We start from the raw sequence: 15,547 nt of genomic DNA, 5'->3' as shown, positions 1-15,547 counted from the left end.
TAAGGACGCCAAAGACTAACTCAGGTTGCGAAGTACTGAGTTGTTTCGACACATTACCGAGCCATGCATTGTTCTGATTTCCTAGTTTCCGAATTCCTAGTTCCTGGTCCTTTGATTCCATCTTTGTCTATGCCTACGATGTTCTGTGTGTGTCTCGCCCGACCTACGGCTTGTTTATCATTTCTGATTTATGCCTGCTGATTTGGACTGTTTACCTGATTCTTAATAAATATCTTCTGCACATGCATTCGTCTCCACTCGTCCCTGACAGGTACGGTGACCAGACGGAATGGTTTCTAACAGCTAGCGCAGATTACCGTGACTTTAGTCACAGTCTCTATCGAGTTAAAGTTCTTGCAACATCACTTCAATTCAATGTTGTTGTAATAAAGATTCTTTGTGTTTTTGGGGGTGGAGTGGGAAGCGGTGGTGGGTGGGGGTATATATATCTTTTATCCATGCGTTATGTACAGTATAAGAGGAAACATGGCTTCGTGACACTGTGTATACAACGACATCATCTCTATTGTGCTCTCTAATATCTATCTATGTACATGTACTATAAATCAGCGGTCTAGTGCTGTTTTTAGAAATGAGCTGCAGCGGTTAGATTTACTGCTCGCTAAACCGCCTGCTGCTATCTAATCCATCTGCACGTTTTTATTAGATATGTTTAACATGTAAGCGCTCACCAGGACAAATTCCTGACAACAAATGATAACGCCGGATAATGAAGCATGTTTGTAAATGAATTGGTTTTAATTATCGTCACGGAATCGAGTGAGGTATGGATTCTAGCTTGCGCTCATGTTGAAATACTTGGCAACCCGGATTGGAAAACGCAACCGACGTCCTGTATCGGAGATTTCAAAAAATAGTAACGGAGAAAAGAGAAACTGGTCTCGACTCTGTTTGTTTGGTGTGGTACCGCAGCAAGCTCGGAGTGTGTGAAGGCTGTAATTCATGAGAAAGTGTCGGTTGCTCAGACGTGGAGGAAATGAGTGTTTTGAGATTTAAACGTTCCTTTAAGATTAGCTTCGAAAACCGGACATTGTAACCACACACGCACATGCAGACAGGTAGGGGAAGAATTGCTCTCTCGTGCGTTCGCTGATAAAAACTGCTCCCTCTTATAAAACACTTCATCAGCGGCACACTTGCTATAGAAAAGGAGGAATAGAGGGCGAATGTGGTAGTTATTGAAATTGAAAAAAGACAAGTGGGACCCTTCTACCCCAAACGCATAACAAAGATTCTTCCTGTCATGCTATTGTTTTTCCTCAACAATAACTTACATTCATCATGACTATAACTGGCCCAGAAGGGTGGTGGTGGCTGGACGGAGGGGGGGCTGTGCATATTACCATAATTTCTGGAACAAAAGACGCACTTATTTACTCTGTAGCACTTCCTGTAACTTGCTGGAATTGTTATACCACAGTGCTGCTGAATTCTCGATTCTGATTGGTCAGAAGGCATGAAGACATTGAGTATTAATTCTCTTGTTCTAATACGTGATCATTTATACAGTGTACCTCTATCTACACTACCGTTCAAAAGTTTGGGGTCACCCAGACAATTTTGTGTTTTCCATGAAAAGTCACACTTTTATTTACTACCATAAGTCGTAAAATGAATAGAAAATATAGTCAAGACATTTTTCTGGCCATTTTGAGCATTTAATCGACCCCACAAATGTGATGCTCCAGAAACTCAATCTGCTCAAAGGAAGGTCAGTTTTATAGCTTCTCTAAAGAGCTCAACTGTTTTCAGCTGTGCTAACATGAATGTACAAGGGTTTTCTAATCATCCATTAGCCTTCTGAGGCAATGAGCAAACACATTGTACCATTAGAACACTGGAGTGAGAGTTGCTGGAAATGGGCCTCTATACACCTATGGAGATATTGCACCAAAAACCAGACATTTGCAGCTAGAATAGTCATTTACCACATTAGCAATGTATAGAGTGGATTTCTGATTAGTTTAAAGTGATCTTCATTGAAAAGAACAGTGCTTTTCTTTCAGAAATAAGGACATTTCAAAGTGACCCCAAACTTTTGAACGGTAGTGTGTGTGTGTATATATATATATATATATATATATATATATATATATAGTGAACTGATATGTAAGTTATTCCACAAAATCAAGTCGTACATGAGTTGATAGCCAACGAGGTGCATAGCACCGAGTCGGCTATAAGCCGTGTACGACGAGATTGAGTTGAATAACTGTTTTATTCTATCCACATTCACTGGATTTTGAGAAACGGAGCATTTTTATTTTTATTTTTTTGCAAATTCGATCAATAAAAACTTTTTATACAAAACGTCCGACAAAATAAGTTCCGCTTAGAATGTAAACGAACCGACAAAATGACAGGAGCAACTTGTGAAATATGCGATGATAATAATAATAATTCTTGAAAAAAAAAAAAAAACATACATCCTTACCATTAAACACTTTTATTCCATATTTTGTTGCTTTTTGTTTTTTGTATTTTTTGGGGGTTTTGTTTTCGAGTAGAGTTTTTATTTCATCCTCGGTTGGTTCAGCAACACGCGCCGGCATTTTATTTTTCTTCTTCTTTAGGGTTTGTTGGTGGTTGGCAAACCAACTTAAAGGTGCATTACCGCCACCGACTGGGCTGGAGTGTAGAACAGGAGATATTGGGGGAGAAAAAAAACAACTATATTCTTTTAGCTATTTCTGTCTCTGAGGCGGCACGGTAGTGTAGTGGTTAGCGCTGTCGCCTCACAGCAAGAAGGTCCGGGTTCGAGCCCCGGGGCCGGCGAGGGCCTTTCTGTGCGGAGTTTGCATGTTCTCCCCGTGTCCGCGTGGGTTTCCTCCGGGTGCTCCGGTTTCCCCCACAGTCCAAAGACATGCAGGTTAGGTTAACTGGTGACTCTAAATTGACCGTAGGTGTGAATGTGAATGGTTGTCTGTGTCTATGTGTCAGCCCTGTGATGACCTGGCGGCTTGTCCAGGGTGTACCCCGCCTTTCGCCCGTAGTCAGCTGGGATAGGCTCCAGCTTGCCTGCGACCCTGTAGAACAGGATAAAGTGGCTACAGATGATGAGATTTCTGTCTCTTTTAAATACTTGATAACAAAGTGATATATCTGACTTGATGCGTTCCGCCATTTTGTTTTCCTCTACTCAAGGTATATCAGCTGATATCCTTGTAGTAGAGTAGCCAATCAGAGCGTGCGATTGCTCATATCCAGTGAATGTGGATAGAATAATACGTAATAATCTAATAATGAACACATGAAGAAAATGTCGATATTGAACAAAGAAAGCTGTATCGTTATTGACATGGTGAAGTTTTCTATAAGGAAGGAGTCTCCAGTGTCAGATCTTTGGAACTACATTTCCCGATTCAAGCTTTTTCCTGGTAATATAAGCTCACTGAGCTGCAATTTTTTTTTTTGTCTTATCCACTGATAACAGGAGCTAACTTGTTTTACACAAGTCCAACGATATTTAATGTAACTCTAAATGGATAAAAAGTCAAAGTAAAAATTATAATTGCACACCATCTTATTGCACTCCTTAGACTGAGCTGGCAGTTTGATGAACGCATCAATAAAGCACAAAATATCTGTTCTTAATTTTTTTTTTTGGAACAAACTATGATACATATGGAGTTACAAAACGTTACTTAACTATACGACAGTCCCAAAAACGTCGATTAAAGCTGCAACTCATGATGATCAGCAGAAATCAATTGGAATTGAATAAATCGCCCACAATCATGAAGCTGGACATGCAGTTTTGAAAGTTTTGCTGATCAAAAACAACATTAAAGGTGCGGTATGTAATTCTTTCACATGTTTCTCGGTCTGTCCTGATCATATTATATCAAAGGAACCTTCAAAAATCTATAGCTATGGAGTCAGACAGACTGTCCATTTATTGATATAAATAGTTCAGGCTTCTGTTAAAACGGACTTTCTTCAGGCTGGAAATTAGCTCCACCCCAGCTGAAGCACTGTTTTAATGGCACTCCATGGGGCGTAGAGTTTCAAAAAAGGAGGTGAGGTCAGTTTGGATTCTTTCTGATATTAAATTGCTGATGTTGCAGTGTTGACGTGCCAACCGCTGTTAACTCAATGTCAATTCAAACATTAAAGGTGCAGTCTGTAATTTTCTGACATGCTTCGAGTGATCTGTAATAATGATATTATTTCAAAGAAACCTTCCAGAATATGATATATTGCTATTTAGACGATAGAGTTTAAACAGTATACAGTATATACATATAACATATAACTAGTTAAGGCTTCTGTTCAAAAAAGTTTTTCAGGTGGAAATTAGCTCCACCCCCAGCTGAAGCACTACTTTAAAAGGCACTCCGTGGAGCATTCATTTTTAAAAATGGGTGGAGTCAGGGGTTTGTGAGGTAAGGGAAAGATTGTGAGTGTTTTTACTCCAATCATAGAATTGGACGAAATAATTACATACTGCTGCTTTAAAACCAAGTGCAAAATGATCACGAAATAAAGATGTCAGAGTAGAAATTATCGCAAACTGCAGCCAGATTTGAGGAAGTTTTTGAGGAAATTTGCGTCTACATACAGTAAATGGAACGGAAACGTTTGTCCGAGGAAAAATAAAAAAATTACAAACAACAGCATATAGTCCGGAAAATATGGTAATCACGAATAATTGATTTTCTACACTGGGTTTGGATGTTTCATAAATAATAATGGAAAAAAAATTAAAAAAAAGCTGCTTCAGGGTTGGAAGGAAGATGGTGGAAGGTTCCGGTACCTGTGATAAAGGACATTCTTTAGCCAGAGAGCTCTGGTTCATGTCTTTGAGTAACTCCTTGAGGGCGTTTCGCACCGTTGAGTGGGTCCACTGCTCGGGAGGCAAGTCTTCCAGCTTAGGACAACTGCATGGAGGGACAGATGGAGGTAGAGAGAGAAAGAGAGAGAGTGATTCAGGGTGGCTGAAAGAAACAAAGAGAGCCATAAAGAGAGGGGGAGAGAGAGAGAGAGAGAGAGAGAGCGAAACAGGCCTGCTGCAAGCGCCCCTCTAAGACAGACAGATTTCATTTGGCGCATCAAGCAGATGCATCTGGAGATTGCTGTCTCTCTCTCTCTCTCTCTCTCTCTCTCTCTCTCGCTCTCTCTCTCCTGATTGTTCTGATTAGTTAATTACTTTATACAACACATCTGCTGTATTGATGCATGAATTATACATCAGCTGCATGTGGCGACTAATATTTCACGTTACTTCTACCTTTGCAGCTTGCTGTGCCTGCTCAACAGATCCGTCCTGTTAGCTGCGAAATGGAAAATATATATATATATATATTTCGGTGTATGATATAAAATAAAACAAACCGTATGTGTATGCTGTGTTTAAAAAAAAAAAAGCGCTACATGCATATGGTTAATAAAAACGAGCCTCTCTGCCAGGGATGATTGGCGACGTCGCAGCTGTGCTATATGCATCTTTTATAAAGCCTATTGAATGGGATTGAAAACAATATTACGCGAGAGTGCGGCATGAAGGACGCCGCCGATCTCCGTCGAAAAATAAAGCCTTTCATTACGGCCTCTGTACGCTAGCGTGAAGCTAAAGGCGAGCTTTGTATGGGGCTCTTTATATACGCTGCTGCAGATGTAAATATACTTACAAACACAAACACACACACGCACGCACACTAAAGTGGAATAGCAGCAGGGGGACCTTAACGTGCTGAGCAGCCGCAGACCCTCTGGGGAGGAGAGCGAGAAAGAGGGGGCGAGGGAGTGCGAGAGCGAGAGAGAGAGAGGGGGGGAAGCCAAGAGCGACAGACGATTGTGTATGGGTTGAGCTAGCATTCTAGAAATAAACATAACCTTCTGTGTCCTAGCCAACACCGTCCAGAGAGAGAGAGAGAGAAATTAGAGAGAGTAAACAGCTGAGGGATTATGGGTAAAGCGCTAAACGCCGAGGCACACCTGTGCAGCTGGATTTTCAACGTGATGACGTGGTAGACGTCCTGTAGCATGTCGGCAACAGTGGCGTCAGGGGCGTCGGTCACGTACGACAGAGGAACAGGGTTCCACTTGCCCACCTGAATCATACCTGAATAATCAAACACACACACACACACACAAAAAAAACAACAACACACCGTTATACACACAGACTACATACACTTTCTCTCTCTCACACACTCAACTCCTTATGTACTGTAGTTTCAATTCACATGACTAATCTGAGACAGAATTCCAGCACGATGAAAAACTAATGCCTGATAATTGATGTCAAATCTTCTGCTAATTATAAATAATGGTTAACCAAAAGAACCTGTTTGTCAAACAATTTGTTCTCATGGACAATTTGCCCTCATTACCAGCCTCGTTTTGAACCGAGACATCAAAAGTGCTACGTAGATTTGATCTGTTAAAAAAACACTGCTTAGGAAGTGGATATAAGTGCGACTTTGCTACTCGGTACATCAGCGCTATTTGTTCGCAAGCTACTAGAAAAGATTTTACTGGAAAATGTAGGTAATTTAAACGGGCTAGTTTGTAGCTAACTTTACTGGTAGCTAGGCTAATCACAATCAATAATAATAATAATAAATAGAGACTGTGACTAAAGTTACAGTAATTTGCACTAGCTGACCTTTGTCAATTGAAGGTCAAGGAAAAGTTGCGCCCTGCCGCCCTGAACAAAATAAAATAGAAAAGAGTGCTCTGAGAGCACAATATCCCCCGCTGGCAACTACGCCATAACTCTGGTAAAATGCGACTTAATTGAACGAAATTGCAATTATGCGTATTACCGACATACAACAAAGAAACCTGTCAAGTTTCGTGACATTCCTCCAAAACTTGTGAGAAGAGTTGATTTCAGAAGGTGAGCGCCCTTCCTGGGACGGACGGACGGATGGACGGACGGACATCGCCACGACATAATCCCCTTTCGGGCCTTTCAACCAGCAGGGGATAAAAATTGCGAGGGAAGTTGATTTCAGAAAGCAAGCGCACCTTCATGAAATTTCCAAGGTACAAGTTTGTTAATAATCAAGGGCATAACTTTGTTAAAATCTGCCCAAATTAAACGAAATTTCAATATGTGTATGACTGGCATATAGCAAAGCCTTTTGCCAAGTTTGGTGAAATTCCTCCACAAATTGTGAGAGGAGTTGATTTCAGAAGAACGTACACCCTCATGAAACTGTCAAAGTACAAGTTATTTAATCAAGGGCCACAACTCTGGGAAAATTTTCACAAACAAAATTACATCGCAATCTGTGTATTACCGTCATATAACGAGCCTTTTACCAAGCTTCGAGAAATTCATCCAAAAATTGTGAGAGGAGTTGATGTCAGAAGGCGAGCGCACCTTCATGAAATTGTGAAAGTACAAGGTTGTTAATCAAGGGCTGTAACTCTGGTAAAATGCGACCGAATTGAACAAAATAACAATATGCGTATACTGACATATAACAAGGCCTTTTGCCAAGTTTGGTGAAATTCCTCCAAAAATCGTGAGAGGAGTTGATTTCAGAAGGAAAACACACCCTCATGAAATTGTCAAACTATAATTTTGTTAATCAAGGGCTGCAACTCTGGTAAAATATGACCCAATTTAACGAAATTACAATATGCGTATTACACAGCAAATTCTCCAGTGTTGAATTAACACTTTCAGAGTTCATTTGTGTCCAATTGGACACATATAAACAGAGTAGGGTGTTAATTCAACACTGGGAAATTTGCTGTGTACCGACATACCGTATAACAAAGAATCCTGCCAAGTTTCGTGAAATTCCTCCAAAAAAATTGTGAGAGGAGTTGATTTCAGAAGGTGAGTACCCTTCCTGGGACGGACGGACGGAAGGACGGACAGACGGACATTGCCACGACACAATCCCCCTTCGGGCCTTTCGGCCAGCAGGGGATTCAAAAAAAAAAAAGATTGAAAAAATCATGAAAATTGACAGAGTCAGAAGTGATTGAAAAAAAATCTCATTTTTTCATGGATCATTCCGGATCAGTGATCCAGAGCTGCACCAAAAGTCAGAGCAACGTAATTCAGCCCAGAGAGATTCTTCATGTGAAATTTAGTGATGATTGGTTGAAAACTGAGGGAGAAATAGCGTCCTAAAAAAGTTAGGAGAATAATAATAAGAAGAAGAAGAAGAAGAGAAGAGGAAATTAGAAAGATCCTGAGTGAGAGTAACAATTTGAGCTACCGCTGCTAGCGCAAATTAATAACAACAATAATAATAATAGGTCAGACAACAACGTTAATTTGAGGAGCGTGAATGTGAAAATCTGAACAGCGAGACAGAAACGTCTCTTCCGCTCTGCTCGGAAAAATGTCCATGGGGCGGAGTCGGATCTGATCCAGCTTCTCGAGTCGAGCGAGTGAAAAAGACTCGGAGTGGTTTTTTGGGGTTGTGTTGTTAAAAATATATTTGCATGTTTTGTAATGAACAACATTGTCCTGGATCGAGGTTACACTTATAGGAATTTGATTCGATCCGGCTCCGCCCCCTGGACCTTAACTTGTGTCAGTTTTTGGTAGCCTGGCAAGCCAGACTAAATGTGAATATTTAGTCTGGCCTCGATCCGTAGACATTTCCGAAGCGGGTAGGAGGAACAAACCGCTGTCTTTCAAACTGTCTCTGTGTGTATAGGCCAACGCTCTGACCAATCAGCGCAACAGTGACTGTGACGTAGTCAGAGCGACAGAAAGCAGTGGGGGAGGCCTTGAAATTAAATCATTTTTCAAAATGCGTATTAATTAATAAACAGGTTCTAGATATTAAGAAGTTTGGAGATAATGACCACAAGTTTGGAGTCTGTACCACATACACATTTTTTTCCAAGTGTTTTTCAAGGGTTTGCTTAAACTGTTTTTGAGAGTTTTTATTTAGTGGTGTTTGGTGAAATAATTTCCCTTAAATTTAAAATAACGGGAAAATAAGAAGCAATCCAAAAGTAATGTTTCAAAGCTGTTTATTAATTCTTCGTACTGCACAAACTAGCCCATCCTTTTGGCTACGAGCGGAGCCAGCTGGTAGATCAGACTTTTGCCATAGCCGGTCGGCAAAACAGCGAAAACGTCCTTCTTGAAAAGGAATGAGCGGAGAGCCTCTTCCTGCTCATGTTTCAACGAAAACTCCAAGTCTAATTCTTCTAAAACTGATTCCAAAGCGGAGTCAAACGCGCGCTGTTCACTAGCCGTATCCATCTTTCCTGTTGCGCTTTCTCCAGCGTCGCGCAGCTTTGTCGTCACTCCTGCAAAAGCCCGCCCAAAGAATCCAAACGAAAACCTTGCGTTGTGATTGGCGGGCACGATTTGATGCCCGGGGTGTTTTTGTTTATATGGTGTGAGGCTAGACCCACTCGCTAGGCAAAAAATATTTTTGGCCGCTAGGCGGTTGGGTCTAGTTTACTAGGCTAAGTTTTTGGCACGTTGACTTTCAGGGAAATATATTTCCACGTATATATTTCCATTCATGACCAGGCTGAGCAGATGTGAGCGAACGTGGTCCAGGAGATTATGAACACTGAGCGTGTCGGAGATACCTGTGAGGTGAGCTGCCTTTCACATCATGCTTTAATTACGCCTCATTAGGCTGCATTATGTTTTTTTTTTTTTTAATCTATGCGTTCTGTAATATGTTCAGTCATTATTCGTGTCTTTAGGCTGTAGATCCTGAATGAGCTGTTTACATACTCACACGCTAGGTAAAAATTCCATAGATGGTTGCGTGCAAAAGTCTGTGCGCCCTCAAAGCAAAGTCTTACTTTCTAACAATAAGACTTGCAGTATATTAGATTTACGCTCGCTGGCCACTTTATTAGGAACACCTATACATCCACCTGCTGATGCGGTTCTCTAATCAGCCGATCCCTTGACGGCAGCACGATGCGTAAAATCATGCAGATACAAATCAAGAGGGGCGGCACGGTGGTGTAGTGGTTAGCGCTGTCGCCTCACAGCAAGAAGGTCCGGGTTCGAGCCCCGTGGCCGGCGAGGGCCTTTCTGTGCGGAGTTTGCATGTTCTCCCCGTGTCCGCGTGGGTTTCCTCCGGGTGCTCCGGTTTCCCCGACAGTCCAAAGACATGCAGGTTAGGTTAACTGGTGACTCTAAATTGAGCGTAGGTGTAAATGTGAGTGTGAATGATTGTCTGTGTCTATGTGTCAGCCCTGTGATGACCTGGCGACTTGTCCAGGGTGTACCCCGCCTTTCGCCCGTAGTCAGCTGGGATAGGCTCCAGCTTGCCTGCGACCCTGTAGAACAAGATAAAGCGGCTAGAGATAATGAGATGAGACAAATCAAGAGCTTCAGTAAACGTTCACCTCTTCAAACTTCAGAATGGGAAAAACTGTGATCTCATGGTGAAGTGTGACTTTCTTTCACTGTGGCATCACAGACGTTGGTTTGAGCCAGATGAGTGAGTAAATTTTGGTTTGAGTATTTCAGAAACTGCTGATCTCCTGGGGTTTTCACACACAAAAAAACAGTCTCTAGAGTTTACACAGATAGAATGGTGTGAAAAACAAAAACAAACACTGAGTGAGTGAGTGAGCGAGTGAGTGACAGATCTGTGGGTGGAAACAAACGCATTGTTGATAAGAGCGGGAGGTCAGAGGAAAATGGACAGATTGAGTCGAGCTTTTTTTTTTTTTTTTTGCCAGGAAAGATATAGCAACATATAATCACTTTTTACAACCGTGGTGAGCAGAAAAGCATCTCAGCATGCAACAGCAGAAAAGACCACCACATGGGGTTCTACTTCTGCAGCCAAGAACAGGAATCTTAGAATCAAGAACAAGTTCCTATTAAAGTGGCCGGTGAGTGCATTTATTTATTTATTTATTTATTTAGAGCTTTTTGCCCATCATAAAATAATTCCTGGGACACTGTTGGACATCCCCCTGATTCGCCGCCCAACTTCCGCTGGGCTTTATTACAATTATTACAACATTAAAATACATTTAAAATCACACTATTATACAACAGAGTGTACACATTTTGGAAACTATTGTTTTATATCGGAGCTTAAAAACAAAAAAGGTGCAAAGGCCACACCTACAAGCAACAACAATCTGAATCTGGCTAAAAAAAAAGGTCAAAAGGTTTCTAAAAGCTCGCTATGTGAGAATATCATGCTTTTGATAGATAGATAGATAGATAGATAGATAGATAGATAGATAGATAGATAGATAGATAGATAGATAGATAGATAACTTTATTGTCATTCACCTGTACATTTAAAATGCACATTTGAACGAAATTTCGTTCCTTTGGCTTACATCGATACAACTGCCGTGTATAATTATTGCACATAATCCAGTAACCAAAAATACTAAATTTGCAAGTAAATACTTAAAAAATAAATAAATACATAAAAAAATGTTTTTTTAAATCTTTAATCAGGTTGTTGTAAAGCTACATGCCGTAATCAGTTCTCCCTTTCGGATGTAAGCAGAGTTTAAAATGCTAGAACTTTAAAAATGATCTGTGCCGAGTTTCCCAAAAGCATCGTAGCGCAAAGACCATCGTTAAATGGTAGAGCGAGCAGCACAATGAACACTCTCTCTCCTTGTTAAGATGCTCTTAGCGTTAAGAGGCTTTTGGGAAACCCATCAAAAAGTCAAAGTCCTTCCCGCACCATTCATGGCGCGTTTGGCGGCGCCGATCTCCGTTTCGTAGCCCTCGGCCTCTCGCCTATATTGCATAGCTAGGGTTACAGGGAAACCCATCACTCTTGTTTTAACTTAAGAAAGTTAGTAACTGGGCCACATTAAAATTCATATCGTAAGTTACGCACAATGAGGCAATCAAATCAATTTAACTTACTAGATGACATCCATGCAAAAGGAAAATGTGTCGTTTCCGGAAATGTCCACTCTGGAGGTGATCCGTGGTAATAATAAGAAAAGGTACCAGGTGTGAGATGTGATGTGTGTGTGTGTGTGTGTCGTGGGCACCTTTCGCCTGTGCAGCGGAGCTGTGAGAGTATCCGAGCGAGAGGAGCGCCATCTCGATCAGCTGGTTGAACAGCATGTCCTTTCTGACCAGCACGAACTCGGCGTGCTCTTCCCTGCTGTCGAAGTCTATCGGGTTCTCGTAGTGCTCGACCACGCAGAACACGGGCAGCATGTTACCTGGGAACCATGACGCACATGACAACATCGAGAACACTGTCACCTACGAGAGCATGAGCATGCTTTATTCCTTTTATGCCACAGACATTTTCCAACAATCAGCCTACAGTCTTTATTTATTAAATAATAAATGTTAGTTTTTTGTCGCGACGTTTCATGTTTCATATCAACGTCCACGAAAAATCGGACCCCCGTTTTACAGCGCAGCCGTGACGACAGAAAGATAACGCGTTCGAACGGGTGCATTGATACAAACCTGTGACTTGCGGCTGCGCTAGTGTCAGAGCTGCTCTGAGAGAAGAGGAATCAATATGGACCTTCTGACCAATCAGAATCCAGAATTCAATAATAATAATAATAATACATTAAAATAAGTGCTTTCTACCTTCTGCAAAACAGGCTATTAAATAATCAAGATTATTCTATCCACATTCACTGGATATGAGCAATCGCACACTCTGATTGGCTACTCTGCTACTAGGATATCAGCTCATATACCGTGAGTAGAGAAAAACAAAATGGCGGAGTGTGTTGCTGAACCAACCGAGGATGAAATGAAAACGACTCGAAAACAAAACCCCGAAAAATACAAAAAAAGCAACAAAATATGGAATAAAAGTATTTTAAGGTATGAACGTATCTTTTTTTGTATTTTTCAAAAATTATTATTGTTATCGCATTTTTCACAAATTGTTCCTGTCATTTCGTCGGTTTGTTTCCATTCTGAGCAGAAATTATTTTGTTGGACGTTTTGTATAAAAAGTTTTTTTTATTCATCGAATTTGCAAAAAATACAAATAAAAATGCTCTGTTTCTCAAAATGCAGTGAATGTGGATAGAATAAAACAGTTATTCCACTCAGTCTCGGTGCTGCGCGTCTCGCCGGCTTTCGGCTCATGTACGATTCGATTTCGTGGAATAACTGTTAATTATAAAACGTCCATAGCTCTCATACCAATGTTATACATGTTACAACCACACCACAATAAACCACATACCTTCCTGTGCATTCCATCCCTGACTCCATTTTCCCAAAATGCTTTGCAGCACCTCTTTACATACTATACAGCCTGAAGGCTTACAAGTCTGTGTAAACACAGCACTCCTGTGCTATTAAGGAAAAAAGGAAAAAAGAAAATAGAAAAAAAAAAAGACGAATCCCTGTCCAAAGCCGTCATGTGTTCGGGTTTACTCTGCAAATATCACTTAATGCCAGCCAGCTGAAACACTCTGGCGCTGAAATTTGGAGAAACTCAGGCTAATATTAAAGCAGCATATCATCATAAAGTTCCCTGAAGCCTGAAGCCTGAAGCCTGACCTCCCCGAGGATGCTAATGTCCTCTGGCAAACCATCAACAAATCGGTTAGTGTGCCGATTCCCAAAACAATGTGCTGAAGGAGGCGTTTTAACAGATAAAGATCTAACAATAAAGAATGCTGTGTAGGTTCGTTCCGGGATCAATCCCAGCTTTGTTTTCCGCCGCCGCGGAGTTCCAGCCCGTGCTGAATATTATTCAAGGGGGACGGAACAATGCCTGGTACGACGGCCAAGTCCAGCGAACTCTTGTCGGAAGTATTCCTAAATGAGGACGAGGAGAATTATGTCACCAATTACGTACGAAGGAATTGGTGTTGCGCTGATTGGTCAGATTCTCCAATCTGATTGGTCAGCAGCTCTGACCTGACCAGCTCATATTAGAAGTATGATAATGTGCTTAATGTGCTTTTTTTTTATAAACATTATCGTTTCTATAGTAACAGCTTCACGTTGTATAATCTACAATTAATAAAGATGATGTTATTAATGTTAAGCATCCAGCCAGAGCAGGTCATGATATATTTTACCATATTAACATGCCATTGTTGTGTGTTATGCCTGATGTAAAGACTCTCGTCTCTGCGAGCCTACCACACAGATTTAATACTTGTCATTTTTAGGGCATACCTAACAACGTGTTTTCTTTCTCTCCCCCCCCCCCCCCCAATCTGTCCCTCTGAGTTACATGTTGATCCTGGGATTGAGATGCTGGCCTCTTCTGCCCCTCGGACCTGCTTGGTCCATCCTGGTGCCCTGTGTCTGGTCGGAGTTTTATCGCACCGCTCCTGTGAAGGACGGCCCCATGAGGACAGTTGAGGGTTATACCTGTTAAAACTGTTAATATTATAGTCAGGCTGTCTGTTGTTGCCCAAATGAGGATGGGTTCCCTTTTGAGTCTGGTTCCTCTCGAGGTTTCTTCCTCATGTCGTCTGAGGGAGTTTTTCCTTGCCACCGTCGCCACAGGCTTGCTCATTGGGGATAGATTAGGGATAAAATTAGCTCATGTTTTAAGTCGTTCAAATTCTGTAAAGCTGCTTTGCGACAATGTTTATTGTTAAAAGCGCTATACAAATAAACTTGATTTGATGTTATTCAAGCTGCATTTTCATTTCTGTTACATCTAATGTCTTCATGTCAAGGAAACGGAGTGACTGCTTGTTCCTGGGTCAATAATTTATTCCTTGGGGGGAGCCATGGCCAAGTGGCTCGAGAAACAGCCTTGGGACCAAAAGGTCACTGGTTCGATTCCCTAAACCAGCAAGACTGGCTTAAGTGCCCTTGAGCAAGGCAACTAACCGCTCCAGCAAGTGTGGTGGCGTACCTTGTGTCTGATTAGCCGAAGAAAAACTGATGATGCAATTATCAGTTTGGGCAAGAACCTAACTAACTTATTCCTGCTATAACATAACAGGAAGTAAGCTTTTTCTCGGACGCTCCACTCGTCATTTTTTAATAAATGTTAAAAAAAAAAAAAGCTACCGCTCACGTATGTATCCCCTCCGCTCTCGCTTATATCAGAATGCAAGCAATTGAAGGAATAGGACACTTATTATGAACGCTGACTTCAACAAACAATTAACTCTGAAACAAGTAAGTAAAGAGCCGTGTTCACCCCAGGGATTTCAAATAGCATCCTGGTAAACTGTCATTTTGAAATAGCATTTTGCTTCTTGAAATTGAGTCAAAATCCACCCGATATGTTTCGTAAATACATTCAGCTGGTAAACAGGAAGTCGATGTGCGACAAACCGGTATAGAACCCCAAGCTGAAGCTCGGTACCAAATATCAAGCAGTTGTGATTTATAGTTGCTGAGAAAAGTGCTATGAAAATTTTGTAAATCCATGCTATATGTTTCATAAATACATTCAGTCAGTAAACGTGAAGTTGATGTACGACAGACATGAAAAGGTTCACACGGTATAGAACCCCAAGCTGAAACTCAGTACAAAATATCAACCAGCTGTGATTTGTAGTTGCTGAGAAAAGTGCTATGAAAATTTTGTAAATTCATGTTATATGTTTCGGAAAGACATCGCCAGTAAACAGGAAGTCGATGTGCGACAGACCTGAAAACGGTATACACGGTATA

The 15,547-nt window shown here is 41.2% G+C and overlaps 1 protein-coding gene and 1 long non-coding RNA gene across 10 annotated transcripts in view; one reads left to right on the top strand and one right to left on the bottom strand.

The window, feature by feature from the left end:
* Positions 1-15,547, bottom strand: part of satb1b (SATB homeobox 1b) — an 88,317-nt gene that overhangs the window by 58,003 nt on the left and 14,767 nt on the right. For 7 of the 8 annotated variants that reach the window (XM_060900356.1, XM_060900357.1, XM_060900359.1 and 4 more), the window contains exons 3-5: positions 11,962-12,138; positions 5,959-6,085; positions 4,778-4,901 (exon numbers count right to left, since the gene is read on the bottom strand). In XM_060900356.1, coding sequence (XP_060756339.1) covers positions 4,778-4,901; positions 5,959-6,085; positions 11,962-12,138 — 428 coding nt within the window. The remainder of the gene's footprint in view (positions 1-4,777; positions 4,902-5,958; positions 6,086-11,961; positions 12,139-15,547) is intronic. The other variant, XM_060900361.1, reaches the window with a different exon arrangement.
* Positions 867-14,252, top strand: LOC132867445 (uncharacterized). 2 transcript variants are annotated; one of them, XR_009650735.1, is made up of 4 exons: positions 867-1,079; positions 6,851-7,014; positions 9,488-9,556; positions 10,666-14,252. It is a non-coding gene; the product is annotated as an uncharacterized LOC132867445 (long non-coding RNA). The 2 variants fall into 2 exon arrangements; XR_009650736.1 differs by lacking the exon at positions 6,851-7,014.

The sequence above is a fragment of the Neoarius graeffei genome, chromosome 19 (genome assembly GCF_027579695.1).
Source record: "Neoarius graeffei isolate fNeoGra1 chromosome 19, fNeoGra1.pri, whole genome shotgun sequence".
Classification (NCBI taxonomy): domain Eukaryota; kingdom Metazoa; phylum Chordata; class Actinopteri; order Siluriformes; family Ariidae; genus Neoarius; species Neoarius graeffei.
This window is presented reverse-complemented; position numbering and strand designations above follow the sequence as displayed.